Source organism: Pelodiscus sinensis, chromosome 20, assembly GCF_052426305.1.
Source record: "Pelodiscus sinensis isolate ZL-2025 chromosome 20, ASM5242630v1, whole genome shotgun sequence".
NCBI lineage: Eukaryota > Metazoa > Chordata > Testudines > Trionychidae > Pelodiscus > Pelodiscus sinensis.
Window position 1 is genome coordinate 1,271,559 of NC_143071.1, and position 26,975 is coordinate 1,298,533.

General features: G+C 73.1%; 1 protein-coding gene across 4 annotated transcripts in view; it reads right to left on the reverse strand.

The window, feature by feature from the left end:
- The window catches only part of TMC6 (transmembrane channel like 6), a 52,038-nt gene that overhangs the window by 798 nt on the left and 24,265 nt on the right, over window positions 1-26,975 (reverse strand). For all 4 annotated transcript variants that reach the window (XM_075904174.2, XM_075904175.2, XM_075904172.2 and 1 more), the window contains 16 exons: window positions 25,452-25,610; window positions 19,953-20,058; window positions 19,692-19,791; window positions 17,824-18,066; window positions 17,381-17,571; window positions 17,104-17,248; window positions 16,021-16,164; window positions 15,766-15,941; window positions 14,734-14,809; window positions 11,594-11,691; window positions 11,411-11,503; window positions 8,413-8,488; window positions 7,998-8,131; window positions 6,708-6,869; window positions 5,641-5,719; window positions 3,892-3,970 (listed from right to left, as the gene is read on the reverse strand). In XM_075904174.2, coding sequence (XP_075760289.1) covers window positions 3,899-3,970; window positions 5,641-5,719; window positions 6,708-6,869; window positions 7,998-8,131; window positions 8,413-8,488; window positions 11,411-11,503; window positions 11,594-11,691; window positions 14,734-14,809; window positions 15,766-15,941; window positions 16,021-16,164; window positions 17,104-17,248; window positions 17,381-17,571; window positions 17,824-18,066; window positions 19,692-19,791; window positions 19,953-20,058; window positions 25,452-25,610 — 2,054 coding nt within the window. In that variant the 3' untranslated portion in view covers window positions 3,892-3,898. The remainder of the gene's footprint in view (window positions 1-3,891; window positions 3,971-5,640; window positions 5,720-6,707; window positions 6,870-7,997; window positions 8,132-8,412; window positions 8,489-11,410; window positions 11,504-11,593; window positions 11,692-14,733; window positions 14,810-15,765; window positions 15,942-16,020; window positions 16,165-17,103; window positions 17,249-17,380; window positions 17,572-17,823; window positions 18,067-19,691; window positions 19,792-19,952; window positions 20,059-25,451; window positions 25,611-26,975) is intronic.

Here is a 26,975-nt window from a genome sequence, read left to right on the forward strand (position 1 = left end):
AGACACCACCGCCGATTGCCTGGCAGGGCTGGGGGGCGGCGCGTCCCCACGGCAGGTATTCGAGACAGGCACTGAGGTGACCGGAGTCAGACGCCCCCCAAGGCTGCTGTGGCCCAGCCGCTGCCTCAGGGGAGGAGGCGCTGAGGAAACGCCGAGCGGCTGTTGCTCTGGGCCCCACGGCAGGGCCGGCCTGACCATTCATGGGGCCTCCCTGCCCCACTGCCTGGCTTCTGCCTGGAGCTTCCCCACATCACCTTGTGGCTTCTGCCAGGGCTCCGGGCCCCTCCCCCTCGGGGCTTCTGCCAGGGCTCCGGGCCCCTCCCCCACGGGGCTTCTGCCAGGGCTCCGGGCCCCTCCCCCTCGGGGCTTCTGCCAGGGCTCCGGGCCCCTCCCCCTCGGGGCTTCTGCCAGGGCTCCGGGCCCCCCCCCACGGGGCTTCTGCCAGGGCTCCGGGCCCCTCCCCACGGGGCTTCTGCCAGGGCTCCGGGCCCCTCCCCCACGGGGCTTCTGCCAGGGCTCCGGGTCCCCCCCCCACGGGGCTTCTGCCAGGGCTCCGGGCCCCTCCCCCACGGGGCTTCTGCCAGGGCTCCGGGCCCCTCCCCCTCGGGGCTTCTGCCAGGGCTCCGGGCCCCTCCCCCTCGGGGCTTCTGCCAGGGCTCCGGGCCCCTCCCCACGGGGCTTCTGCCAGGGCTCCGGGCCCCCCCCCACGGGGCTTCTGCCAGGGCTCCGGGCCCCCCCCCACGGGGCTTCTCCCAGGGCTCCGGGCCCCTCCCCCACGGGGCTTCTGCCAGGGCTCCGGGCCCCTCCCCCTCGGGGCTTCTGCCAGGGCTCCGGGCCCCTCCCCACGGGGCTTCTGCCAGGGCTCCGGGCCCCCCCCACGGGGCTTCTGCCAGGGCTCCGGGCCCCTCCCCCACGGGGCTTCTGCCAGGGCTCCGGGCCCCCCCCACGGGGCTTCTGCCAGGGCTCCGGGCCCCTCCCCCACGGGGCTTCTGCCAGGGCTCCGGGCCCCTCCCCCACGGGGCTTCTGCCAGGGCTCCGGGCCCCCCCCCCACGGGGCTTCTGCCAGGGCTCCGGGCCCCTCCCCACGGGGCTTCTGCCAGGGCTCCGGGCCCCCCCCACGGGGCTTCTGCCAGGGCTCCGGGCCCCTCCCCCACGGGGCTTCTGCCAGGGCTCCGGGCCCCCCCCACGGGGCTTCTGCCAGGGCTCCGGGCCCCTCCCCCACGGGGCTTCTGCCAGGGCTCCGGGCCCCTCCCCCACGGGGCTTCTGCCAGGGCTCCGGGCCCCCCCCCCACGGGGCTTCTGCCAGGGCTCCGGGCCCCCCCCCCTCGGGGCTTCTGCCAGGGCTCTGGGGCTTCCCTGGGGCCAGCGGCGTATCCCCAGCCTGGCAGGAGGGAACCCTCAGTGCCTGGCTGCTGGGCCCCGGGCGAGGCACAGGGGGGGCAGGGCTGCCCTTACGCAGACAAGCACACATGGCTGAGGAGGAGCTGGGGGGGGGGAGGTGTCTGCTCTGTGACCCGGGCCCCCCCCGCTGCGCTGTGATTCCCACCGACTCCCCCACGTGTGTGGGGCCCAGACACCTCGCCCAGCCTGGCCGGTAACAAGGCTCTTCCTGGGGAGACACGGAGGGGGGGGGTGAGACGCCACCTGGCGGGGGGCAGGGCTGGGAGCTGGGCAGTGTCTGGCTAGAAATCCTGAAGGGAACAGACGAAGCTGGGTGCTGAGGGGGGGGGGCGCTGGACCCTGCCCCAAGGGGCTGAGGGTGGGGGGGGCGCTGGACCCTGCCCCAAGGGGCTGAGGGGGGGGGGGGCGCTGGACCCTGCCCCAAGGTGCTGAGGGGGGGGGGCGCTGGACCCTGCCCCAAGGGGCTGAGGGTGGGGGGGCGCTGGACCCTGCCCCAAGGCGCTGAGGGGGGGGGCGCTGGACCCTGCCCCAAGGCGCTGAGGGTGGGGGGGGCGCTGGACCCTGCCCCAAGGGGCTGAGGGTGGGGGGGCGCTGGACCCTGCCCCAAGGCGCTGAGGGGGGGGGCGCTGGACCCTGCCCCAAGGCGCTGAGGGTGGGGGGGGCGCTGGACCCTGCCCCAAGGCGCTGAGGGGGGGGGCGCTGGACCCTGCCCCAAGGCGCTGAGGATGGGGGGGTGCTGGACCCTGCCCCAAGGCGCTGAGGGGGGGGGCGCTGGACCCTGCCCCAAGGCGCTGAGGGTGGGGGGGGCGCTGGACCCTGCCCCAAGGCGCTGAGGGTGGGGGGGCGCTGGACCCTGCCCCAAGGCGCTGAGGGTGGGGGGGCGCTGGACCCTGCCCCAAGGCGCTGAGGGGGGGGGGCGCTGGACCCTGCCCCAAGGCGCTGAGGGTGGGGGGGCGCTGGACCCTGCCCCAAGGCGCTGAGGGTGGGGGGGCGCTGGACCCTGCCCCAAGGGGCTGAGGGTGGGGGGGGCGCTGGACCCTGCCCCAAGGGACTGAGGGTGGGGGGGCGCTGGACCCTGCCCCAAGGCGCTGAGGGTGGGGGGCGCTGGACCCTGCCCCAAGGCGCTGAGGGTGGGGGGGCGCTGGACCCTGCCCCAAGCCGCTGAGGGTGGGGGGGCGCTGGACCCTGCCCCAAGGCGCTGAGGATGGGGGGGCGCTGGACCCTGCCCCAAGGCGCTGAGGGTGGGGGGGCGATGGACCCTGCCCCAAGGCGCTGAGGGTGAGGGGGCGCTGGACCCTGCCCCAAGGCGCTGAGGGTGAGGGGGCGCTGGACCCTGCCCCAAGGCGCTGAGGGGGGGGGGCGCTGGACCCTGCCCCAAGGCGCTGAGGGTGGGGGGCGCTGGACCCTGCCCCAAGGCGCTGAGGGGGGGGGGCGCTGGACCCTGCCCCAAGGCGCTGGGGGGGGGGGCGCTGGACCCTGCCCCAAGGCGCTGAGGGGGGGGGGCGCTGGACCCTGCCCCAAGGCGCTGAGGGGGGGGGGCGCTGGACCCTGCCCCAAGGCGCTGAGGGTGGGGGGGGCGCTGGACCCTGCCCCAAGGCACTGAGGATGGGGGGGGCGCTGGACCCTGACTCAAGGCGCTGAGGGGGGGGGGGGGCGCTGGACCCTGACTCAAGGCGCTGAGGGGGGGGGGCGCTGGACCCTGACTCAAGGCGCTGAGGGGGGGGGGCGCTGGACCCTGCCCCAAGGCGCTGAGGGGGGGGGGCGCTGGACCCTGCCCCAAGGCGCTGAGGGTGGGGGGGCGCTGGACCCTGCCCCAAGGCGCTGAGGGGGGGGGCGCTGGACCCTGCCCCAAGGGACTGAGGGTGGGGGGGGGGCGCTGGACCCTGCCCCAAGGCGCTGAGGGTGGGGGGGCGCTGGACCCTGCCCCAAGGCGCTGAGGGGGGGGGGCGCTGGACCCTGCCCCAAGGCGCTGAGGAGGGGGGGGGCGCTGGACCCTGCCCCAAGGCGCTGAGGGGGGGGGGGACCCTGCCCCAAGGCGCTGAGGGGGGGGGGGGCGCTGGACCCTGCCCCAAGGGACTGAGGGTGGGGGGGGCGCTGGACCCTGCCCCAAGGCGCTGAGGGGGGGGGGGGCGCTGGACCCTGCCCCAAGGCGCTGAGGGGGGGGGGGGGGGGGGGGGGGGACCCTGCCCCAAGGCGCTGAGGGGGGGGGGCGCTGGACCCTGCCCCAAGGCGCTGAGGAGGGGGGGGGCGCTGGACCCTGCCCCAAGGGGCTGAGGGTGGGGGGGACCCCTGCCTCGGTGGCCCTGCCCCACAGATCCCCCCCCGGGTGGCCCTGCCCCACAGGCCCCCTTTGCTTTGCAGCTCTCACTACCGCCGGCCCGGAGCTGTATGGCGTTCAGCTGGGCTGGGGCACAGAAAGGCGGCCCCGGGGATTTCCTGTCTCCTGGGAGCGCAGCCCGACGCCTCCCCCGCCCCCCAGCCCGCGCTCACCTGGCGCTCAGGGGCCGGCCTCTCGCCTCCCGTAGATGCCCTGAAGCTTCTGGATGAGAAAGGCCTTATCGTCCCTCTCCTGCAACGAAGGGACAGGTGAGCGCCGCGAGAGGGCCCGGCCTGGCGCAAGCCGCCCGCCAGGAGCAGCAGGAGGCAGGAAACCTGCACTCGGGGTTCCGGCCAAAATCCAGCGGGGGAGGGGCGGCTGCAGGGGCTCGGCCCCCCTGCAACTGGGCCCCAACATGAATGTCGGGGGCCCACCTGTGGGCGTCGGGGGCCAGCTTCAGGCACCTGTAGGAACGCAGGGAGGCCTGGGCCTCAGGCCCCTGCTGTCGGCTGGACTCCGCCCAGCCCCTCCCGTCAGCGGGGTAAGCGAGGTGCCCAGGAGCCCCGGCCGGCTCAGAGCCACGTGCGGCGCCGTTCCCCTGGCTCCGCCGCAGGGCGCGCCGACGTCCCCTCATCCACCGCGCGGCCCGGCCGGCTCAGAGCCACGTGCGGCGCCGTTCCCCTGGCTCCGCCGCAGGGCGCGCCGACATCCCCTCATCCCCCGCACGGCCCAGCCGGCTCAGAGCTACGTGCGGCGCCGTTCCCCTGGCTCCGCCGCAGGGCGCGCCGACATCCCCTCGTCCCCTGCACGGCCCAGCCGGCTCAGAGCTACGTGCGGCGCCGTTCCCCTGGCTCCGCCGCAGGGCGCGCTGACATCCCCTCGTCCCCTGCACGGCCCAGCCGGCTCAGAGCTACGTGCGGCGCCGTTCCCCTGGCTCCGCCGCAGGGCGCGCCGACATCCCCTCGTCCCCTGCACGGCCCGGCCGGCTCAGAGCCACGTGTGGCCCCGTTCCCCTGGCTCCCCCGCAGGGCGCGCCGACATCCCCTCGTCCCCTGCACGGCCCGGCCGGCTCAGAGCCACGTGCGGCCCCGTTCCCCTGGCTCCCCCGCAGGGCGCGCCGACATCCCCTCGTCCCCCGCACGGCCCGGCCGGCTCAGAGCCACGTGTGGCCCCGTTCCCCTGGCTCCACCGCAGGGCGCGCCGACGTCCCCTCATCCACCACGCGGCCCGGCCGGCTCAGAGCCACGTGTGGCCCCGTTCCCCTGGCTCCGCCGCAGGGCGCGCCGACATCCCCTCGTCCCCTGCACGGCCCGGCCGGCTCAGAGCCACGTGTGGCCCCGTTCCCCTGGCTCCACCGCAGGGCGCGCCGACGTCCCCTCATCCCCCGCGCGGCCCGGCCGGCTCAGAGCCACGTGTGGCCCCGTTCCCCTGGCTCCACCGCAGGGCGCGCCGACGTCCCCTCATCCCCCGCGCGGCCCGGCCGGCTCAGAGCCACGTGTGGCCCCGTTCCCCTGGCTCCACCGCAGGGCGCGCCGACGTCCCCTCATCCCCCGCGCGGCCCGGCCGGCTCAGAGCCACGTGTGGCCCCGTTCCCCTGGCTCCACCGCAGGGCGCGCCGACGTCCCCTCATCCCCCGCGCGGCCCGGCCGGCTCAGAGCCACGTGTGGCCCCGTTCCCCTGGCTCCACCGCAGGGCGCGCCGACATCCCCTCATCCCCCATGCAGCCCGGCAGGCTCAGAGCAAGGCCCCTCAGCCTGTGTCCCGGCGCCCCAGAGAACGGAAGCACCGAGCGATGCCGCCCTGGGGCCCGGGACCCGTCCCTCGTGGATGTGCCCAGCTCCTGTCCTGGCCCTCTCCTCACGCAGCCGTTGCATCCCTGCCTGCGGGAGGTCCCGATCCCCCCTGCCCGGCCCCGCACTCACGTTGGCGATCTGCTCCTTCAGCATGCGGACGATTCGCCGCTGGCCCTTCACCACCTGGATGTGCAGGTAGATCACCGCTCTGCAGGGCAAGGGCAGCGCTCAGAGAGCCCGGCGAGGGCTCTGTGCTCACTGCCCCAGGCACACGGGCAGGACACGCCCCCACCCTGGGCAGCCCTCCGGCCCCCCAGCGGGATGCCAGGTGCTCAGGGCGACGTCTGATTGTGCTTCCCCCCTCGGCACGGAGACGCGGCTCCAGCTGGCCCCGCCATGCAGCAACGGCCCCAGGGCTGAGGGGCAGTAGCGGCTGGGTGCACCGGGCCCTACAAACCCCTCCACAGGACAGGTGGGGGCAGGGCCCCAGGCCCTGCGCTGTGGGGGCCCCGCGGCGGCCACCCCAACATCCTAAGGATGGGACCCAGGGGATCCTGGCGCGGCGGCAGCAGGAGTCAGCCCCCCACTGCGGCAACAGGATCCCGAGTGGCCCGGCAGCCGTCTCTGCTCCACCCCATGCCCCCTCTGGGCCTGCGGCTCGGCTTCTCAGCCCCGTGAGTCCCCGGGTTGAGAGAGGAGGCTAAGGGGCGGGGGGCTGGCCCAGGTCCCGCACCCCCTCGGGACAGCCCGGAACCCTGTGCAGGACCAGTCATGGCCTCCGGGCGGAGGCAGGTTTGCTCCTGGGGGCGCTGCCCTGGCTTAGCGGGAGCCCTGGGGGGTGGGATGTGATGGCCACGAACAAGGCCACCCTCCTAGGTGCTGTTCTTAGCTATGTGGAGTCCAGCCGGCTGTGTCTGCCTGTGGCCGCCGGGCCGAGTGTGTCTGCCTGCGGCCGCCGGGCCGGCTGTGTCTGCCTGTGGCCGCCGGGCCGGCTGTGTCTGCCTGTGGCCGCCGGGCCGGGTGTGTCTGCCTGCGGCCGCCGGGCCGGCTGTGTCTGCCTGTGGCCGCCGGGCCGGCTGTGTCTGCCTGCGCCCGCCGGGCCGGCCGTGTCTGCCTGTGGCCGCCGGGCCGGCCGTGTCTGCCTGCGGCCGCCGGGCCGGCTGTGTCTGCCTGCGGCCGCTGGGCTTCATACTCACAGCAGGGCTCCGGACACAAAGAAGAGGAAGAAGTTGTTTTGCACCAGGTGCAACCAGGCGATATTGGGGCTGGATTTCTCCAGGTTTCGGATCCAACGCGTCCCCGACTTATAGACGGTCTCGTTCATCCGGAACGGGCCACACGTGGGGGATGGCTGCTCCCTGGGCGGAGAGCGGGTGAAAGTCAAACGGCCCCTGCGGCAGAGGCTATTTCGGGCTGCAAGTCACTGGCCATGAGACCCACGCCCGGCCCGGCCCCCTGCCTCTGGGCGCTGGGGGGAACCACGGGCCTGCTGGCTCCAACTGCAGCCACCTGCCGGGAAGAGCTTCCTCTGGCAGGGATTGGATCCACGGCCCCCCTGCCCGCCCCGGCCGTGCACAGGTGTTTGGAAATTGCAGGCCGGAGTCAGAAGCAGGTGACTCCTCAGTGGAACCAGCCCCGGCCGCCTTGCTCTGTACGGAGCCCAGACTGGCATGGTGGAGGCAGGCCCAGCAGCTGGGACACAAAGACTGAAGCACGGGAGGCTCGTTGGGGAAAAGCAAGGGAAGAGCAGTCAGAGCCGTGGCTGGTGGCTCCGTGGGGGGAGGGAGCTGTCAGAGCCGTGGCTGGTGGCTCCGTGCGGGGGGGGGGCAGTCAGAGCCGTGGCTGGTGGCTCCGTGCGGGGGGGAGCTGTCAGAGCCGTGGCTGGTGGCTCCGTGCGGGGGGGGGGCAGTCAGAGCCGTGGCTGGTGGCTCCGTGCGGGGGGGGAGCTGTCAGAGCCGTGGCTGGTGGCTCCGTGCTCGGGGGGAGCAGTCAGAGCCGTGGCTGGTGGCTCCGTGCTCGGGGGGAGCAGTCAGAGCCGTGGCTGGTGGCTCCGTGCGGGGGGGGAGCTGTCAGAGCCGTGGCTGGTGGCTCTGTGCTCGGGGGGAGCAGTCAGAGCCGTGGCTGGTGGCTCCGTGCTGGGGGGGAGCAGTCAGAGCCGTGGCTGGTGGCTCCGTGCTCGGAGGGAGCAGTCAGAGCCGTGGCTGGTGGCTCCATGCGGGGGGGGAGCAGTCAGAGCCGTGGCTGGTGGCTCCGTGCTGGGGGGGAGCAGTCAGAGCCGTGGCTGGTGGCTCCGTGCTGGGGGGGAGCAGTCAGAGCCGTGGCTGGTGGCTCCGTGCTCGGGGGGAGCAGTCAGAGCCGTGGCTGGTGGCTCCGTGCTCGGAGGGAGCAGTCAGAGCCGTGGTTGGTGGCTCCGTGCTGGGGGGGAGCAGTCAGAGCCGTGGTTGGTGGCTCCATGCGGGGGGGTTCTCGGGACACACGTGACTCACGCCCAGATGGTGTAGGAGAGGAATATGGCGGCCCCCAGGAAGGACGGGAAGCAGAGGAGTGTGATGAAGACGGTGCTCATGTGAGAGGCGCGCCAGGGCTTGCTGGGGGCCTGGCAGTTCCTCATCAGGCTGCTCTGGAGACAGAATGAAACCGGCTGCTAATGTCTGCCCGGCCCCGCGACCCCCCACGGCCCGCTGGGGCCCCCCCACTGCCTGGCCTCCCCAGGGACCCCTCCCTCCCTCCCCAGGGACCCCTCCCCTCCCCTCCTTTCCTCCCCAGGGACCCCTCCCCTCCCCTCCCGTCCCCGGCCTTCCCAGGGAGCTCTGCCCCCTTTGTAGAAGAGCTGAGCAGAGCTGGGCAGTGACCCCCAGGGGTGTGGCCCTCGGGGAGGCCGGGCAGCGAGGCCGCTGTTACCTTCTTGATGTAGAACAGGAGCAGCAGCTTGAGGAGCTGGACGGCTGGGAGGAGGGGGCAGAAGAGAACCCCCAGCCTGGAAGGGAGCAGGAAAGAGTCAGTCACTTTGGGAGAGCCTGGCCCCGCCCCCCTCCCCCAGAGTCTTGGCCCCAGCCATGGGGCAGCATCTTGCCTGGCTCCCCCCTGCTGGGCAGCGCGGGGCAGGGGGCAGGCGATGGGCCCATCCGATGGCAGCAGAACCCACTAAGCCATCGAATCCCGCCTGCCAGCGCAACCCACCCAGACCGCACAGCCTGGGCCCGATCCTGCACCCTGGGCCCAATCCTGCACCCTGGGCCCGATCCTGCACCCTGGGCCCGATCCCGCCTGCCAGCGCAACCCACCCAGACCGCACAGCCTGGGCCCGATCCTGCACCCTGGGCCCAATCCTGCACCCTGGGCCCGATCCCGCCTGCCAGCGCAACCCACCCAGACCGCACAGCCTGGGCCCGATCCTGCACCCTGGGCCCGATCCCGCCTGCCAGCGCAACCCACCCAGACCGCACAGCCTGGGCCCGATCCTGCACCCTGGGCCCAATCCTGCACCCTGGGCCCGATCCCGCCTGCCAGCGCAACCCACCCAGACCGCACAGCCTGGGCCCGATCCTGCACCCTGGGCCCGATCCCGCCTGCCAGCGCAACCCACCCAGACCGCACAGCCTGGGCCCGATCCTGCACCCTGGGCCCGATCCCGCCTGCCAGCGCAACCCACCCAGACCGCACAGCCTGGGCCCGATCCTGCACCCTGGGCCCGATCCCGCCTGCCAGCGCAACCCACCCAGACCGCACAGCCTGGGCCCGATCCTGCACCCTGGGCCCAATCCTGCACCCTGGGCCCGATCCCGCCTGCCAGCGCAACCCACCCAGACCGCACAGCCTGGGCCCGATCCTGCACCCTGGGCCCGATCCCGCCTGCCAGCGCAACCCACCCAGACCGCACAGCCTGGGCCCGATCCTGCACCCTGGGCCTGATCCCGCCTGCCAGCGCAACCCACCCAGACCGCACAGCCTGGGCCCGATCCTGCACCCTGGGCCCGATCCTGCACCCTGGGCCCGATCCCGCCTGCCAGCGCAACCCACCCAGACCGCACAGCCTGGGCCCGATCCTGCACCCTGGGCCCGATCCTGCACCCTGGGCCCGATCCCGCCTGCCAGCGCAACCCACCCAGACCGCACAGCCTGGGCCCGATCCTGCACCCTGGGCCCGATCCCGCCTGCCAGCGCAACCCACCCAGACCGCACAGCCCTGGGCCCGATCCTGCACCCTGGGCCCAATCCCGCCTGCCAGCGCAACCCACCCAGACCGCACAGCCTGGGCCCGATCCTGCACCCTGGGCCCGATCCCGCCTGCCAGCGCAACCCACCCAGACCGCACAGCCTGGGCCCGATCCTGCACCCTGGGCCCGATCCCGCCTGCCAGCGCAACCCACCCAGACCGCACAGCCCTGGGCCCGATCCTGCACCCTGGGCCCAATCCTGCACCCTGGGCCCGATCCCGCACCCTGGGCCCGATCCTGCACCCTGGGCCCGATCCCGCACCCTGGGCCCGATCCCGCCTGCCAGCGCAACCCACCCAGACCGCACAGCCCTGGGCCCGATCCTGCACCCTGGGCCCGATCCCGCCTGCCAGCGCAACCCACCCAGACCGCACAGCCTGGGCCCAATCCTGCACCCTGGGCCTGATCCCGCCTGCCAGCGCAACCCACCCAGACCGCACAGCCTGGGCCCGATCCTGCACCCTGGGCCCGATCCCGCCTGCCAGCGCAACCCACCCAGACCGCACAGCCCTGGGCCCGATCCTGCACCCTGGGCCCAATCCTGCACCCTGGGCCCGATCCCGCACCCTGGGCCCGATCCCGCCTGCCAGCGCAACCCACCCAGACCGCACAGCCCTGGGCCCGATCCTGCACCCTGGGCCCGATCCCGCCTGCCAGCGCAACCCACCCAGACCGCACAGCCTGGGCCCGATCCTGCACCCTGGGCCTGATCCCGCCTGCCAGCGCAACCCACCCAGACCGCACAGCCTGGGCCCGATCCTGCACCCTGGGCCCGATCCCGCCTGCCAGCGCAACCCACCCAGACCGCACAGCCTGGGCCCGATCCTGCACCCTGGGCCCGATCCCGCCTGCCAGCGCAACCCACCCAGACCGCACAGCCTGGGCCCGATCCTGCACCCTGGGCCCAATCCTGCACCCTGGGCCTGATCCCGCCTGCCAGCGCAACCCACCCAGACCGCACAACCCTGGGCCCGATCCTGCACCCTGGGCCCGATCCTGCACCCTGGGCCTGATCCCGCCTGCCAGCGCAACCCACCCAGACCGCACAGCCTGGGCCCGATCCTGCACCCTGGGCCCAATCCTGCACCCTGGGCCTGATCCCGCCTGCCAGCGCAACCCACCCAGACCGCACAGCCCTGGGCCCGATCCCGCACCCTGGGCCCGATCCCGCCTGCCAGCGCAACCCACCCAGACCGCACAGCCTGGGCCTGATCCTGCACCCTGGGCCCGATCCCGCCTGCCAGCGCAACCCACCCAGACCGCACAGCCTGGGCCCGATCCTGCACCCTGGGCCCGATCCCGCCTGCCAGCGCAACCCACCCAGACCGCACAGCCCTGGGCCCGATCCCGCACCCTGGGCCCGATCCTGCACCCTGGGCCCGATCCTGCACCCTGGGCCTGATCCCTCCCCTCTCCCTGTGCACTGTGTCTCACTGTGTCTGGCTTTGTGCCCTGCCAGGGGGCGGTGGCGCCGGCGCGGCTCGGGGCTCCATTCTCAGGCTGCCTGGGCAGCCGGGCACCTGTCATGCCCACTGAGCTCTGGCTCTCAGGGCAGGCGCGGGCCTGTTTCCGTGGGCAGAAGCGCCTTGTCACCCGGCAGCAGCGTGGCGGCTGGGGGCGGTGCCCCCGGGGACAGGACGTCGCAGCACCAGACCCGCCACCAGCCGCGGGAGCTGCCTCACCAGGTCAGGGTCTGCCCGTAGATCAGCTCCAGCACGTTGCGGGCAATGTCGAACTCCGGCCGCCGCCCGCCCAGCCGCTTCTCCAGGATGAGCCTGGGGCCAGAGAGAGAGCGAGGGGCTGAGGCAGGTCGCTCGCCCCGGCCCCGGCCCCGGCCCCTCCCGTCTGCACAGCCGCCCCCTTACCTCCAGAGCAGCTCCCCCAGCAAGGAGTCCAGCAGCGTGAACAGGAAATCCATCACCACCAGGCGGTACAGCTCCTGCCCGACCGACGTCTCCCAGCACTGGGGACAGGGCGCACTCAGGCGGGGCACAGACGGCTCCTCGCCCCGCTGCCCCCGCAAGCTGAGAGCCCCTGCCTGGGACCCGGCCGGCCCTGGGCCAGGTGGGGATGGGCTGGCTCTGCGGCACCGACAGCACCCAGCCCGCAGCACCTGAACAGCAGCGCCCCCCTCCCGCCGCGCCCAGCACCCCCCTCGGCACCGCCCGCACCCAGCACCCCCCTCGGCACCGCTCACACTGCCCCCCTCGGCACTGCCCGCGCCCAGCGCCCCCCTCGGCACCGCCCGCACCCAGCACCCCCCTCGGCACCGCTCACACTGCCCCCCTCGGCACTGCCCGCGCCCAGCGCCCCCCTCCCGCCACGCCCAGCGCCCCCTTGGCACCGCCCGCGCCCAGCGCCCCCCTCGGCACCGCCCGCACCCAGCACCCCCCTCGGCACCGCTCACACTGCCCCCCTCGGCACTGCCCGCGCCCAGCGCCCCCCTCGGCACCGCCCGTGCCCAGCGCCCCCCTCGGCACCGCCCGCACCCAGCGCCCCCCTCCCGCCGCGCCCAGCGCCCCCCTTGGCACCGCCCGCGCCCAGCGCCCCCCTCGGCACCGCCCGCGCCCAGCGCCCCCCTCCCGCCGCGCCCAGCACCCCCCTCGGCACCGCCCGCACCCAGCGCCCCCCTCCCGCCGCGCCCAGCGCCCCCCTCGGCACCGCCCGCCCCCAGCGCCCCCCTTGGCACCGCCCGCACCCAGCGCCCCCCTCCCGCCACGCCCAGCGCCCCCCTCGGCACCGCCCGCCCCCAGCGCCCCCCTCGGCACCGCCCGCACCCAGCGCCCCCCTCCCGCCGCGCCCAGCACCCCCCTCGGCACCGCCCGCGCCCAGCGCCCCCCCTCCCGCCGCGCCCAGCGCCCCCCTCGGCACCGCCCGCGCCCAGCGCCCCCCTCCCGCCGCGCCCAGCTCCCCCCTCGGCACCGCCCACGCCCAGCGCCCCCCTCCCGCCCGCGCCCAGCGCCCCCCTCGGCACCGCCCGCGCCCAGCGCCCCCCTCCCGCCGCGCCCAGCACCCCCCTCGGCACCGCCCACACTGCCCCCCTCGGCACCGCCCGCGCCCAGCGCCCCCCTCCCGCCACGTCCAGCGCCCCCCTCGGCACCGCCCGTGCCCAGAGCCCCCTCGGCACCGCCCGCGCCCAGCGCCCCCCCTCCCGCCACGCCCAGCACCCCCCTCGGCACCGCCCGTGCCCAGCGCCCCCCTCGGCACCGCCCACACTGCCCCCCTCGGCACCGCCCGCACCCAGCGCCCCCCTCGGCACCGCCCGCACCCAGCGCCCCCCTTGGCACCGCCAGCGCCCAGCGCCCCCTTGGCACCGCCAGCGCCCAGCGCCCCCCTCGGCACCGCCCACACTGCCCCCCTCGGCACCGCCCGCCCCCAGCACCCCCCTCGGCACCGCCCGCCCCCAGCGCCCCCCTCGGCACCGCCAGCGCCCAGCGCCCCCCTCGGCACCGCCCACACTGCCCCCCTCGGCACCGCCCGCACCCAGCGCCCCCCTCGGCACCGCCCACACTGCCCCCCTCGGCACCGCCCGCACCCAGCGCCCCCCTCGGCACCGCCCACACTGCCCCCCTCGGCACCGCCCGCACCCAGCACCCCCCTCGGCACCGCCAGCGCCCAGCGCCCCCCTCGGCACCGCCCACACTGCCCCCCTCGGCACCGCCCGCACCCAGCGCCCCCCTCGGCACCGCCCGCCCCCAGCGCCCCCCTCGGCACCGCCAGCGCCCAGCGCCCCCCTCGGCACCGCCCGCACCCAGCGCCCCCTCGGCGCCACCCACACTGCCCCCCTCAGCGCCGCCCGCACCCAGCACCCCCCTCGGCGCCGCCCACACTGCCCCCCTCGGCGCCGCCCGCGCCCAGCGCCCCCCTCAGGACGCTCAGTGCGATAGTCTGGATGCTCCCCTGCCGACATCAAAGGTATTTGTCGACCACCCAGGTAAACCTCATTCCAGGAGGCATACCCGGGTGGTCGACAAATGCCTTTGATGTTGACACCCGCGCGTCCAGACTATCGCACTGAGCCGACAAACAGCTGATCAGCTGTGTGTCGGCTCAGCGCGGCAGCCATGTAAATTTAAATGAAGCGGCGATTATTTAAATCACCGCTTCATTTTCCTATGCCTGGTAGCCTAATCTCCATGCCTCTGGCGCCAGAGCATGTAGTCTAGACGTACCCTTGGAGAGGGGAGCTGGGCCCTTCCCTGGAGCCCCCCTCAGAGTCACAGGCCTGGGCGACCGCCCTCAGGGCAGGGCTACGTCATTCGAGCATCCCGGACAGGGTCCGTCCACGCGGCTCTTACAGGTCTCCAGGGACAGAGACTCCACAGCCCCCGGCCGTTTATTCCAGGGCTGAGCTTTTCCTAATGTCCCACCTCAACCGCCCTCGCTGCAGCTGGAGCCCGTTCTAAGCTCACAGACTCGGAGCTGAACAATGTTCCTGCCTCCTCCTTGTAATCACCCTCCAGGGCTGGAAAGCTGCGGACTCGTCCCCTCCGTCCCACACTAAGCAAACCCGGTTTCCACTCTTCCCTCAGCCAGCGAGCCTGGAAGCTGAGAGCCTGGGCGGCCGTCCAGGAGAGATTCAGGGCCGCCCCAGCTGGCAGCTTGTGTATCGACCCGGGTGCACTTCCACACACGCCCTGGTGCACAGAGCAAAATGCATTCCCCACGTGGGTGGGAACAAGTTAGAGGGACGTTGCTCCTGGCTCGTGTTCTCTGGACCCTTCGTCATTCTCGTTGCTCTTCTCTGGACCCTCTCCAGGTTCCCCACCCCCTTCCTGAGACGTGGTGCCCAGAACGGGACACTCCAGGTGGGGCCGAATCGGGGCCGCGGACGCCTCGTGTCTCGCTCAGAGTCCCGCTCGCCCGGCCCTGGGGGATTGTCCCAACAGCCCCGGCCAGGGGCAGGTGACACAAGCAGTCGCCGCGTCTCTGCAATGGGCCGAACGGGTGGGCTGGGCGCAGGGGCCCGGAGCCGCAGGGCCCAGCTCTCCACAAGCCGACTGACCTGCTCCGCCTCCTTCGTCCGGCTCAGCCAGTGGTAGCACAGCAGGCCTAGGGCGACCATCTTCAGAATCAGGTTCCTGGAGGCGAGGGAGAGGGGCGGGAGCTGGAGGGCCGGGGGCGCAGGGAGCTCGCCTGCTCCGCGGTGCCCCGGCAGGGTAAGGTGCCAGCTGCCGTGTCCCCCGGTGCCACCGGACAACGGCAAAGTCCCTGGGTGGGAGCTGGAGGGCCAGGGGCGCAGGGAGCTCGTCTGCTCCGCGGTGCCCCGGCAGGGTAAGGTGCCAGCTGCCGCGTCCCCCGGTGCCACCGGACAACGGCAAAGTCCCTGGGCGGGAGCTGGAGGGCCGGGGGCGCAGGGAGCTCGCCTGGTCCGCGGTGCCCCAGCAGGGTAAGGTGCCAGCTGCCGCGTCCCCCGGTGCCACCGGACAACGGCAAAGTCCCTGGGCGGGAGCTGGAGGGCTGGGGGCGCAGGGAGCTCGCCTGCTCCGCGGTGCCCCGGCAGGGTAAGGTGCCAGCTGCCGCGTCCCCCGGTGCCACCGGACAACGGCAAAGTCCCTGGGCGGGAGCTGGAGGGCCGGGGGCGCAGGGAGCTCGCCTGCTCCGCGGTGCCCCGGCAGGGTAAGGTGCCAGCTGCCGCGTCCCCCGGTGCCACCGGACAACGGCAAAGTCCCTGGGCGGGAGCTGGAGGGCCGGGGGCGCAGGGAGCTCGCCTGGTCCGCGGTGCCCCGGCAGGGTAAGGTGCCAGCTGCCGCGTCCCCCGGTGCCACCGGACAACGGCAAAGTCCCTGGGCGGGAGCTGGAGGGCCGGGGGCGCAGGGAGCTCGCCTGGTCCGCGGTGCCCCGGCAGGGTAAGGTGCCAGCTGCCGCGTCCCCCGGTGCCACCGGACAACGGCAAAGTCCCTGGGCGGGAGCTGGAGGGCTGGGGGCGCAGGGAGCTTGTCTGCTCCGCGGTGCCCCGGCAGGGTAAGGTGCCAGCTGCCGCGTCCCCCGGTGCCACCGGACAACGGCAAAGTCCCTGGGCGGGAGCCCCGCCTACCTGCAGATGGCCACGTACACCTCCAACGCGGGCGACTCCTGCTTCTCCCAGGCCGCCAGCAGGCTGTACAGGTAGGGCAGCACCAGGTTCACCAGCGACACCGCCACGGGCAGAGCCAGCAGGGCGGCTTCCTGCTGGGCCCCGGGGCTGTCGCTGGCTCGGCTCTTCCGGTGCACCTGGAACGAGGCCCAGAGAGACTGTGACAGCGTCTGGCTGCGCCCCAGGGCATCTGGCCCGGCCCGGCCCGGCACTCACCTGGTGCATGTATTCGGAGAACCAGTACACCGCCATGGCCCAGCCCAGCACGGTGCCCAGGCACAGCGCCCAGGCCAGGCCGAGAACCACCATCCTGCCCAGGCTCCGGGGGCCGGACTTGGCCTGCCACTCGGCCAGCAGCTCCTGGAAAACACCAGCGATGCCCGTTGAACAGAGCGGCACCGCGGGCGCCCGGCGGCGGTTCTGCTGTTGCCAGGCGGGTGCCGCTGGCGCTGGGAACCGGCCGCAGGCTGGAGCGACAGGACCCGCCAAACCGCGGAGCAGGAGTGAGGGGCACGGGCAGTGCTGGGAGGTGCGGGGGGGCTGTGAGTCTGAGCCGCAGGGCACCGGCAGTGCTGGGGGGGGCAGGGCACGGGCAGCGCCAGGGGGGCAGGGCACGGGCAGCGCTGGGGGGGGCAGGGCACGGGCAACGCCGGGGGGGGAGGGCACCGGCAGGGCACGGCAGTGCCGGGGGGGGCAGGGCACCGGCAGCGCCGGGGGGGGCAGGGCACGGGCAGCGCGGGGGGGGCAGGGCACGGGCAGCGCCGGGGGGGGGGCAGGGCACGGGCAGCGCCGGGGGGGGCAGGGCACCGGCGGCGCCGGGGGGGCAGGGCACGGGCGGCGCCGGGGGGGCAGGGCATGGGCAGCGCCGGGGGGGGCAGGGCACGGGCAGCGCCGGGGGGGGCAGGGCACGGGCAGCGCCGGGGGGGGCAGGGCACGGGCGGCGCCGGGGGGGCTTTGGCAATGCTGCAAGGCACATGGCTGCAGCCTGGCGCCGAGCTGAGCTGGTTACTACTGGGGGTGCTCACAGATCCCAAGGCGCCCAGGGGGCCGTGGGGCCAGGGCTGCCCGTACCCAAGGAACAGGAGTCCTTCGTTCCTAATTCCAGGCGCTTCCTGGCTCCCTGGACAAGCCAGACCAGGCCCCGGGGTTTAACCGATGGGGACTAAGGCGCAGAGCTTAAGGGACTTGCCCAAGGACCCATGGGATGAAAGTGGCAGAGGCAGGAGCACACCCACATCCGCCCCGTCTCAGGCCATTGCCTGCACCCTGGGCCAGCCCCAGGCCCTGGGCAGCACTCGCCTTCAGCTGGGTCCGGATGTTTTCCTTCTGCAGCCGGGTGGCGTGGTCCTGGCTCACCTGGTGGTCCCAGGCGCAGAAGACGTTGGTGGCGAAGCGCTGGGAGGCGCAGTCCACGCGGTAGCTCTCGCCGAAGGAGCGGGACATGCTGGAAGGAGCCGATTGCAGAGGGAGGGAAAGTCATGGGCAGGGGCCACACAACAGCGCCCATAGGTCGGGCGGGGGCGGGTACCCAGGAGCCAGGCAGGAGGCCCGGGGGAAGACGAGGCGAGCCCGGTACCTGTACACCAGCATGATGCACGTCACGAAGAAGGAGACCCCGATGGTGAACACGTAGGCCAGCGGCAGGTTGTAGGGCAGATGCCCGTGGCCAGGCTGGCACGCACGGCTGCTGGCGCTGGCCTGGCAGGGCTCGTTCAGGGTGGCGTTGCTGTAGTAGCCGTAGTACATCAGCGTCTGAGTGAAGTAGCCCTGCAGGGAGAGGCAGCGTTGGGCCCGGGCGCCCAGAGGGGCAGGCCCCGTCACCGGACAGGCCGGACAAACCCCACGGTTGGATTCTTGGCCCTGCCTCTCCAGGCTCCGGGCCAGGCGGCTCCGGCGGCCGGGAGAAACTCGGCTCCAGCCTGGCCCGGCGCCCAGGGCAAGGGCTGGGCTCCGGCGCCGGGCACGAGGCTGCTGGCGGGGCGGGGGTCGCGCGGAGGGAGGCTTTCGGCCCAGACTCACCGCCCCAGTGAGGAGCTCGAGGCCCGAGAAGCGCCGGCTGCCCGGCCCGCTCGGGGGGAACACGGCCTGCGGGGTCACCACGAGGAGCAGGAGGGCCAGGGACAGGAAGAGGTTGAAGGCCAGAAGCGTCTTGAGGAAGAGGAAGTAGGACAGGACGCTGGTGCCGAAGCGGCCGCCGATCTGCTTCAGGGACTGGTGCCAGGGCTGGAGGGAGAGGGGCCCCTCCCAGAGACTCCGGAGCCCCTGCAGGGACAGAGCCGGGCAGCACAGGGCACGGGCCAGGCCCACCCCCCTGAGCCACCAACCTCCCCTGAGCCCACGGCCCCATCCCCCAGGCCTGGCCTCGCTCACTCGGCTGCCCCAGCTCCGTCGCCTGCCTGCCGCGGGGCCGGGGCCGCTGGGTGGGGGCCAGAGGGCTTCAACACAAATCCCGGACACCGCCACCCCCGATCAGAACCCAGAGCTCCGACACCGGACCGGACACCTGGCGGCTCTGCCCTGGGCCCGTCCAGCGCTGGGCTGATCCGAGCTGCTCCACAAGCAACTGGGGAAAACCCAGCGGCTGCTGCCGGGGTGCAAGGCGGGGGAGGGGCCCCAGGGGCAGGGGTACAGGGCAGGGGAGGGGTCATGGAGCCGGGAGGCGGGGTGGGGTTAGGGGCTGGGACACGTGGTGGGGTTCAGGGGCTGGGCACTTGGGGAAGCAGGGTTCAGGGGCCGGGGGGTGTGGCAGGGCGGGGTTCAGGGGCCAGGCGCTTGGGGGGGCGGGGTTTAGGGGCCGGGGGGCGGGGCTTGCAGGGTTCAGGGGTCGGGCGCTTGTCGGGGCGGGGTTCAGGGGCCGGGTGCTTGGGGGGCGGGGTTCAGGGGCCGGGGCGGGCAGGGTTCAGGGGCCGGGGGACTTGTCGGGGCGGGGCTCAGGGGCCGGGCGCTTGGGGGGCGGGGTTCAGGGGCCGGGCGCTTGGGGGGGGCGGGGTTCAGGGGCCAGGCACTTGTCGGGGCAGGGTTCAGGGGCTGGGCGCTTGGGGGGCGGGGTTCAGGGGGCGGGGTGGGTGGGGTTCAGGGGCCGGGCGCTTGGCGGGGCAGGGCGGGGTTCAGGGGCCGGGCGCTTGGGGGGGTGGGGTTCAGGGGCCGGGCGCTTGGGTGGGGGTTCAGGGGCCGGGCGCTTGGGGGGCGGGGTTCAGGGGCCGGGCGCTTGGGGGGGGTTCAGGTGCCTGGGGGCAGGGTGGGGTTCAGGGGCCGGGCGCTTGGGGGTGGGGTTCAGGTGCCTGGGGGCAGGGCGGGGTTCAGGGGCCGGGCGCTTGGGGGGGGGGGTTCAGGTGCCTGGGGGCAGGGCGGGGTTCAGGGGCCGGGCGCTTGGGGGGGGTTCAGGGGCCGGGCGCTTGGGGGGGGTTCAGGTGCCTGGGGGCAGGGCGGGGTTCAGGGGCCGGGCGCTTGGGGGGGGTTCAGGTGCCTGAGGGCAGGGCGGGGTTCAGGGGCCGGGCGCTTGGGGGGGGTTCAGGGGCCGGGCGCTTGGGGGGGGTTCAGGGGCCTGGGGGCAGGGCGGGGTTCAGGGGCCGGGCGCTTGGGGGGGGTTCAGGGGCCGGGCGCTTGGGGGGGGTTCAGGTGCCTGGGGGCAGGGCGGGGTTCAGGGGCCGGGCGCTTGGGGGGGGTTCAGGTGCCTGAGGGCAGGGCGGGGTTCAGGGGCCGGGCGCTTGGGGGGGTTCAGGGGCCGGGCGCTTGGGGGGGGTTCAGGGGCCTGGGGGCAGGGCGGGGTTCAGGGGCCGGGCGCTTGGGGGGGCGGGGTTCAGGGGCTCCTGCAGCCCCGGCCTCTGGCCCTGAGGGGAGCCCGGTCTCCAGACACAAAGGGGCCGGGGGGAGCAGCCCAGACTTACTGTGAGGAAGCTGGGTCTGAGCCGGCCACAGCAGGACAAAGGCCTCCTGCTCCTGCCCCCGCCAAGTTTCCTCAGGGTGCTCCTGCCCCCCAGCTCCTGCCTGCAACACAGGGTCCGTCACGCCGGCCCAGGCGCTGCCGGGGGAGCCCTGGGGAGGGGCCCGTTCTGCCGCCCCAGCCCACCGGGGTCACCCCCCGCCCCCGGAGCCGCCCCAGGCCGCAGGCGCTGCGAGGGCCGAGCTGACCGGCCGCGGGCACGGACCTGAGGCTGCGCTTCTCTGCCAGGCTGGCGGGCGTGGCCTGCAGCACGTGGCTCTGCTGGCTGCTCGTCAGGCCCTGCAGCTCCTTCACCAGCAGGCTCCGTTTCTCTGGGGAGAGAACCACGGCAAAGCTGGGCCGGGGCCGGGGCGGGGCGGGGCAGGGCCGGGCAGGGCAGGGCAGGGCAGGGCAGGGCAGGGCAGGGCAGGGCAGTACGGTGCAGGGCAGGGCAGGGCAGGGCAGGACAGGGCAGGGCAGGGCAGGGCAGTACGGTGCAGGGCAGGGCAGGGCAGGGCAGGGCAGGGCAGGGCAGGGCAGGGCAGGGCAGTACGGTGCAGGGCAGGGCAGGACAGGGCAGGGCAGGGCAGGGCAGTACGGTGCAGGGCAGGGCAGGGCAGGGCAGGGCAGTACGGTGCAGGGCAGGGCAGGGCAGGGCAGGGCAGTACGGTGCAGGGCAGGGCAGGGCAGGGCAGAGCAGGGCAGTACGGTGCAGGGCAGGGCAGGGCAGGGCAGGGCAGGGCAGGGCAGTACGGTGCAGGGCAGGGCAGGGCAGGGCAGGTGTGACGTAGTGGGGGTACTTGCTGGGCTGTGGTGACCCCTGCTGTCTGGAGCAAGACCCAGCAGGGAAAACCTCGCTAGGCAGAGGTAAGGCCAAACTTGTTGAACCAGTGGCCAGACACCCCCCATGGAGAGGAACAAAGGAAGGTGGAATGCTGCCCTGACTGGGGGGCAGGGCTGCAAGGGAATTTAGTTAGTTACTGTGGGAGAGCATGGAGGAGAGCCTAGGGGAAGGGGCTGGAGTTTAGGGGCCCAGTCTCCCCCATCTCAAGGGGCCTGAGGCATCCTAGCCCAGCTCTGTGGCCAGACTACATCTGTGCTGTGCTGTATCCTGGAGAGGCAATAAACTTCCTCTTTTCCACCGGCTGGTGCAGTCTGTTTGTGCCATTTCAGGGTGCAGGAGACGGGGGACCCCAACGCGCCGTCACACTGGTGTCAGAAGTGGGATGCACTGCACCCCGTGGATGGAGCTTCCAGCGGCAAGCGACAAGGCGCAGTAGAAGCAAGAGCCCTGGAGCCAGGCGTGCTGGAGACAGAGCGAAGCGGTTCCTGGGAATCGTGGGGCGCTGCAGCACTAGACTGGTGAGTCTGCACCGAGGGGACCAGGGGGCAGATGGCCTACGCCCGACTCTTGAAGGCAGAGCTGGTGGGGCTGTGCAGAGAGAGGGGCTTGCCTGTGCAGAAAGCAGCCAAGGCCCAGCTGATTGCCCAGCTGGAAGATAATGACCAGCCACAGGGCCAGGATCTTGTCCCCAAGGGAAGCAGCCAGACCCCCCCTGAGAGTGTGTCAGGCTCAGAGAGGGGGAGGAGCGCTGGAACCCAACGGAGAGATGAGACAGCGTCTCCCGGGAGGCCTGCAAGCCGTAGCCCATCTAGGGCAGGGGCCAGCCCAGCGGAGCTGCGGCGGCTGGAGATCCAGCTGCGGATCAGGGAATTGGAAGTAGAGGACCGAGAGAGGGACCGCCAGGACCGAGAGAGGGAGCGCCAAGATCGAGAGAGGCAGCGGCAGCATGAGCTGGCCATGGCAGAGCGGAGAACCTGCGGGGCCCCGGCTGCGCCAAGTGCGGATGGGCCCCAGGGTCCCAGGACTGCCAGATGCTTGGAGAGGCCCGTGGTGGCCCAATTGAAGTACGTGGGCGACATAGACGGGTTCCTCAGTGCCTTTGAGAGGGCCTGTGGACTGCAACGGGTCCCCCCGGCTGACTGGCTGCAGGAGCTCATCCCCGCACTGAGCCAGGAGGCGGCCGGAGTGCTCAGTCAGCTGGAGGACCTACAGCCAGGGGATTACAACCGAGTCAAGGAGGCCCTGCTGCACAAGTTCGGGCTGACCCCCGAGATGTACAGGAAGAAGTTCCGGGGGGTACAGAAAGGGCCACAGGAGACCTATGTGGATCTGGCCTCCCGCCTGGCGCAATACTGCCGCAAGTGGGTGTCTGGAGTCGGAGCCCAGACCGCAGAGGAGCTGCTCAAGCTGGTCATGATGGAGCTGTTCTATGAAGTGTGCCCACCCAAACTGAGGCTGTGGCTCAAGGACCGGAGACCAGAGAACCCCCAGGAGGCCGGGAGACTGGCGGATGAGTTCACGGAGAGCCGGTCCGGGTGTGAACGGGAGTCCCGGAGAGAAAGGGAACCGCGCAGAGACCGGATCTCGGCTGAGCGACGGAGGGAGTCAACTACGGGGCGAGACCAAGGAACAGGTCGTCTGCGCCCCAGAGAACCAGCCAGGGCCTGGACAGAGACAGCCCAAAGCCTAACTTGCCAGCGCTGTGGGCAAAAAGGCCACAAGAGGGCTCAGTGCACCAGGTCCCAGGACCGGGGACTTTCCAGGGTTAACTGGCTGGGGCAGGGGGAAGGGCAGGCTGCCCCAGAGGCAGGGGCTGGCAGGCAAACCTCAGCTCAGAGAGAGGGGAAGGATGCTCAGTGCACCTCCCCTGGGAGGTCTGATTCTCAGGAGGCGGATTTCTCCGTGTACCGGGTGGGGGCAGGACGGCCCCTGCGGAGCGAGTGCCTCATACCCCTGGAGGTGGATGGTAGGAAGGTGACGGGCTTCTGGGACACGGGGGCGGAGGTGACATAGTGGCCCCGGAGTGGATACTACCCCACGCGCAGCTGACCCTGAAGGGCATAGACGGGTCCCCGTTTAAGGTGCCTGTAGCCAGGGTGCATCTGAAATGGGGGGCCAAGGAGGGCCTCAAGGAAGTGGGGGTGCACCCGCACTTGCCCACCGAGGTGCTGATGGGGAATGACCTAGAGGAGTGGCCCCATGAATCCCAGCGGGCTCTAGTCACTACCCGGAGCCAGAGCCAGCGGGGGGCTGACAACGTGGGTCCAGGGAAGGACTCCTGGCAGCGTCCTCAGGGTCCCATCCCAGTGGACACGGGGTCCAGCCAGGCTGGGACTCCGGACCTAGGCAGAGGTGGGGGACAGGTCCCGATCCCTGCCTCAGCAGCTGAATTCCAGGCTGAGGTGCAGGCAGACCCCTCCTTGCAGAGGCTGAGGGACCAGGCTGGCCTCCGTGCAGCTCAGCCCCGGGGGAGAGGTGGCCAGGAGAGATTCCTGCGGGAGCGTGGGCTCCTGTTCCGTGAGTGGCTCCCCCCCAGGAAGGCGAGGGCATGGGGGGTCCAGCGGCAGCTGGTCGTCCCCCGAAAGTATCGCCTCAAGCTGCTGTATTTGGCCCACGATGTCCCCGTTGGGGGCCACCGGGGGATCCGGAGCACCCGGCTGAGGCTGCTCCAGCACTTCTATTGGCCGGGAATCTTTACAGCCGTGCAGCGGTACTGCCGGTCCTGTGACTCCTGCCAGAGGGGCGGGAAGGCCCAAGACAGGAGGAAAGCGGCTTGGGGGTCTCTACCCCAGATAGACCCTCTGGGCTTGCTGAGAGAGCTATGGGAGGGGAAGACCTCCCTGGATGGAGCTTCGGGGGCGGAAGCCGCCCTGGCTGTCCAGAGAAGGCTCACTGGGCTCATGGCCCCGGCCCGAGAGACCCTGGCCAGAGATCAAGGCCAGTGGAAGGGTGGGTGTGACCCCCGAGGACAGGCCTGCGCCAGTCGCCCTGGAGCGGGGCGGCGAGTGGACAGAGGGAAGCCAGCTCATGTGGGGCCTTTCCACGGCCGGCCCGAGTCAAGGGGAGCACCCATGTCCCCAGGGCGGGTTCCCACGCAGAGGACCCGAACTTCCCTAGGTCACGAGCGGAGTGACCCTGCTCAGTTCGCTCTCGGAGGGGGGAGAACTGTGACGTAGTGGGGGTACCTGGCTGGGCTGTGGTGACCCCTGCTGTCTGGAGCAAGACCCAGCAGGGAAAACCTCGCTAGGCAGAGGTAAGGCCAAACTGGTTGAACCAGTGGCCAGACACCCCCCATGGAGAGGAACAAAGGAAGGTGGATGCTGCCCTGACTGGGGGGCAGGGCTGCAAGGGAATTTAGTTAGTTACTGTGGGAGAGCATGGAGGAGAGCCTAGGAGAAGGGGCTGGAGTTTAGGGGCCCAGTCTCCCCCATCTCAAGGGGGCCTGAGGCATCCTAGCCCAGCTCTGTGGCCAGACTACATCTGTGCTGTGCTGTATCCTGGAGAGGCAATAAACTTCCTCTATTCCACCGGCTGGTGCAGTCTGTTTGTGCCATTTCGGGGTGCAGGAGACGGGGAACCCCATCGCGCCGTCACAGCAGGGCAGGGCAGTACGGTGCAGGGCAGGGCAGGGCAGGGCAGGGCAGTACGGTGCAGGGCCGGGCAGGGCAGGGCAGGGAAGGGCAGGGCAGTACGGTGCAGGGCCGGGCAGGGCAGGGCAAGGCAGGGCAGGGCAGGGCAGTATGGTGCAGGGCAGGGCAGGGCAGTACGGTGCAGGGCAGGGCCAGGCCGGGCCGGGCAGGGCAGGGCAGGGCAGGGCAGTACGGTGCAGGGCAGGGCCGGGCCAGGCAGGGCCGGGCAGGGAAGGGCAGGGCAGGGCAGGGCCGGGCCGGGCAGGGCAGGGCAGGGCAGGGCAGTACGGTGCAGGGCAGGGCAGGGCAGGGCAGGGCAGGGCAGTACGGTGCAGGGCAGGGCAGGGCAGGGCAGGGCAGTACGGTGCAGGGCAGGGCAGGGCAGTACGGTGCAGGGCAGTACGGTGCAGGGCAGGGCAGGGCAGGGCAGTACGGTGCAGGGCAGGGCAGGGCAGGGCAGGGCAGTACGGTGCAGGGCAGGGCAGGGCAGGGCAGGGCAGGGCAGGGCAGTACGGTGCAGGGCAGGGCAGGGCAGGGCAGAACGGTGCAGGGCAGGGCAGGGCAGGGCAGGGCAGGGCAGGGCAGGGCAGTACGGTGCAGGGCAGGGCCGGGCCGGGCAGGGCAGGGCAGGGCAGGGCAGTACGGTGCAGGGCAGGGCAGTGCAGGGCAGGGCAGTACGGTGCAGGGCAGGGCAGGGCAGTACGGTGCAGGGCAGGGCCGGGCCGGGCAGGGCAGGGCAGGGCAGGGCAGTACGGTGCAGGGCAGGGCAGTGCAGGGCAGGGCAGGGCAGGGCAGTACGGTCCCCGGCCGGAGACAGGCCGTGCAGCTCTCCGGGGAGCCCCAGGCCAGCGGCCCAAGCGACGTTTTGGTGCCAGTGCCCGCGCTCAGGGGCCAGATTGCGCTGGGTCCCGGCCGTGTCAGGTTCTCACAAACGTGACGCGTGGAAAGCCGGGGCCCGGGGCGGGAGGGGCGTGCGGATGGCACAACACTGCCCGCGAGAGCCGGGCGCCCCCCAACCAGCTCCAGTCAGTGCACACCCCTCGCAGGTGCCCCGTCCCAGGAGAGCGTCGTGGGCACCTCAAGCGCCGAGCCCCTGAGAGGGCGGGGGGGACACGCGGCCCCCACACGTGCCTGGGCTGCCCCTCCGGGGGAGGTGGGAATGCCACGGGGTAGGACTCGTCAGGCCACGGCCCAGCTCGGCGTGGCTGCCCTGCCCCCCCGAGGGGCTCGCACGCCAGCACCAGCGACTCACCGTCCTGGTCGACGGCGCCGGCGTCCAGCTCCAGGTCGAAGTGCCGCAGGCTGGGCCGGGCGGAGCGGGCGGCCTGGTGCAGGGCGGGCCGGGTGCTCCGGCGCCGCAGCTTGGTCGTGCGGTTGTAGCACTGGGAGATAACGGCGCCTTGGCTGTACCCTGCAACACACGCCCGCCCGGCGCGTCACCGGGGCTAGTGGGGGTGCCCCTGGGCCCCGCCCCTCCCCCGTGACCGCCCCTGGGCCCCGCCCCTCCCCCGTGACCGCCCCTGGGCCCCGCCCCTCCCCTCTCCTGCCCCCCAGCAAACAGGAGGGGTTGAGATGGGGTTGGCTACTGTTGGTGGGGGCGGGGGCAGGGGGGCAGAACCACTGATCTGCCCTTGGGCTGCTCCAGTAGGGGAAGGGTCCAACCAGCCTCCACCTGGGCCATGCAGACATGAAGGGTCTTCCCAGGCCATGCTCGGGGCGGGGGCAGGGCTCAGGCAAGGCTGGGGGGGCTCAGGCCAGGAGGGGGCAGGGCTGGAGCCCAGGCTGGGGGTGGGGGGCTCAGGACAGGAGGGGGCAGGGCTGGAGCCCAGGCTGGGGGTGGGGGGCTCAGGCCAGGAGGGGGCAGGGCTGGAGCCCAGGTTGGGAGTGGGGGGCTCAGGCCAGGAGGGGGCAGGGCTGGAGCCCAGGTTGGGGGTGGGGAGCTCAGGCCAGTAGGGGGGCAGGGCTGGAGCCCAGGCTGGGGGTGGGGGGCTCAGGCCAGTAGGGGGGCAGGGCTGGAGCCCAGGTTGGGGGTGGGGGGCTCAGGCCAGGAGGGGGCAGGGCTGGAGCCCAGGTTGGGAGTGGGGGGCTCAGGCCAGGAGGGGGCAGGGCTGGAGCCCAGGTTGGGGGTGGGGGGCTCAGGCCAGGAGGGGGCAGGGCTGGAGCCCAGGCTGGGGGTGGGGGGCTCAGGACAGGAGGGGGCAGGGCTGGAGCCCAGGTTGGGGGTGGGGGGCTCAGGACAGGAGGGGGCAGGGCTGGAGCCCAGGCTGGGGGTCGGGGGGCTCAGGCCAGGAGGGGGCAGGGCTGGAGCCCAGGCTGGGGGTCGGGGGCTCAGGACAGGAGGGGGCAGGGCTGGAGCCCAGGCTGGGGGTCGGGGGGCTCAGGACAGGAGGGGGCAGGGCTGGAGCCCAGGCTGGGGGCGGGGGCTCAGGACAGGAGGGGGGCAGGGCTGGAGCCCAGGCTGGGGGTGGGGGGCTCAGGACAGGAGGGGGCAGGGCTGGAGCCCAGGCTGGGGGTGGGGGGCTCAGGACAGGAGGGGGCAGGGCTGGAGCCCAGGCTGGGGGTGGGGGGCTCAGGACAGGAGGGGGCAGGGCTGGAGCCCAGGTTGGGGGTCGGGGGGCTCAGGCCAGGAGGGGGCAGGGCTGGAGCCCAGGCTGGGGGTGGGGGGCTCAGGACAGGAGGGGGCAGGGCTGGAGCCCAGGTTGGGGGTCGGGGGCTCAGGCCAGGAGGGGGCAGGGCTGGAGCCCAGGCTGGGGGTCGGGGGCTCAGGACAGGAGGG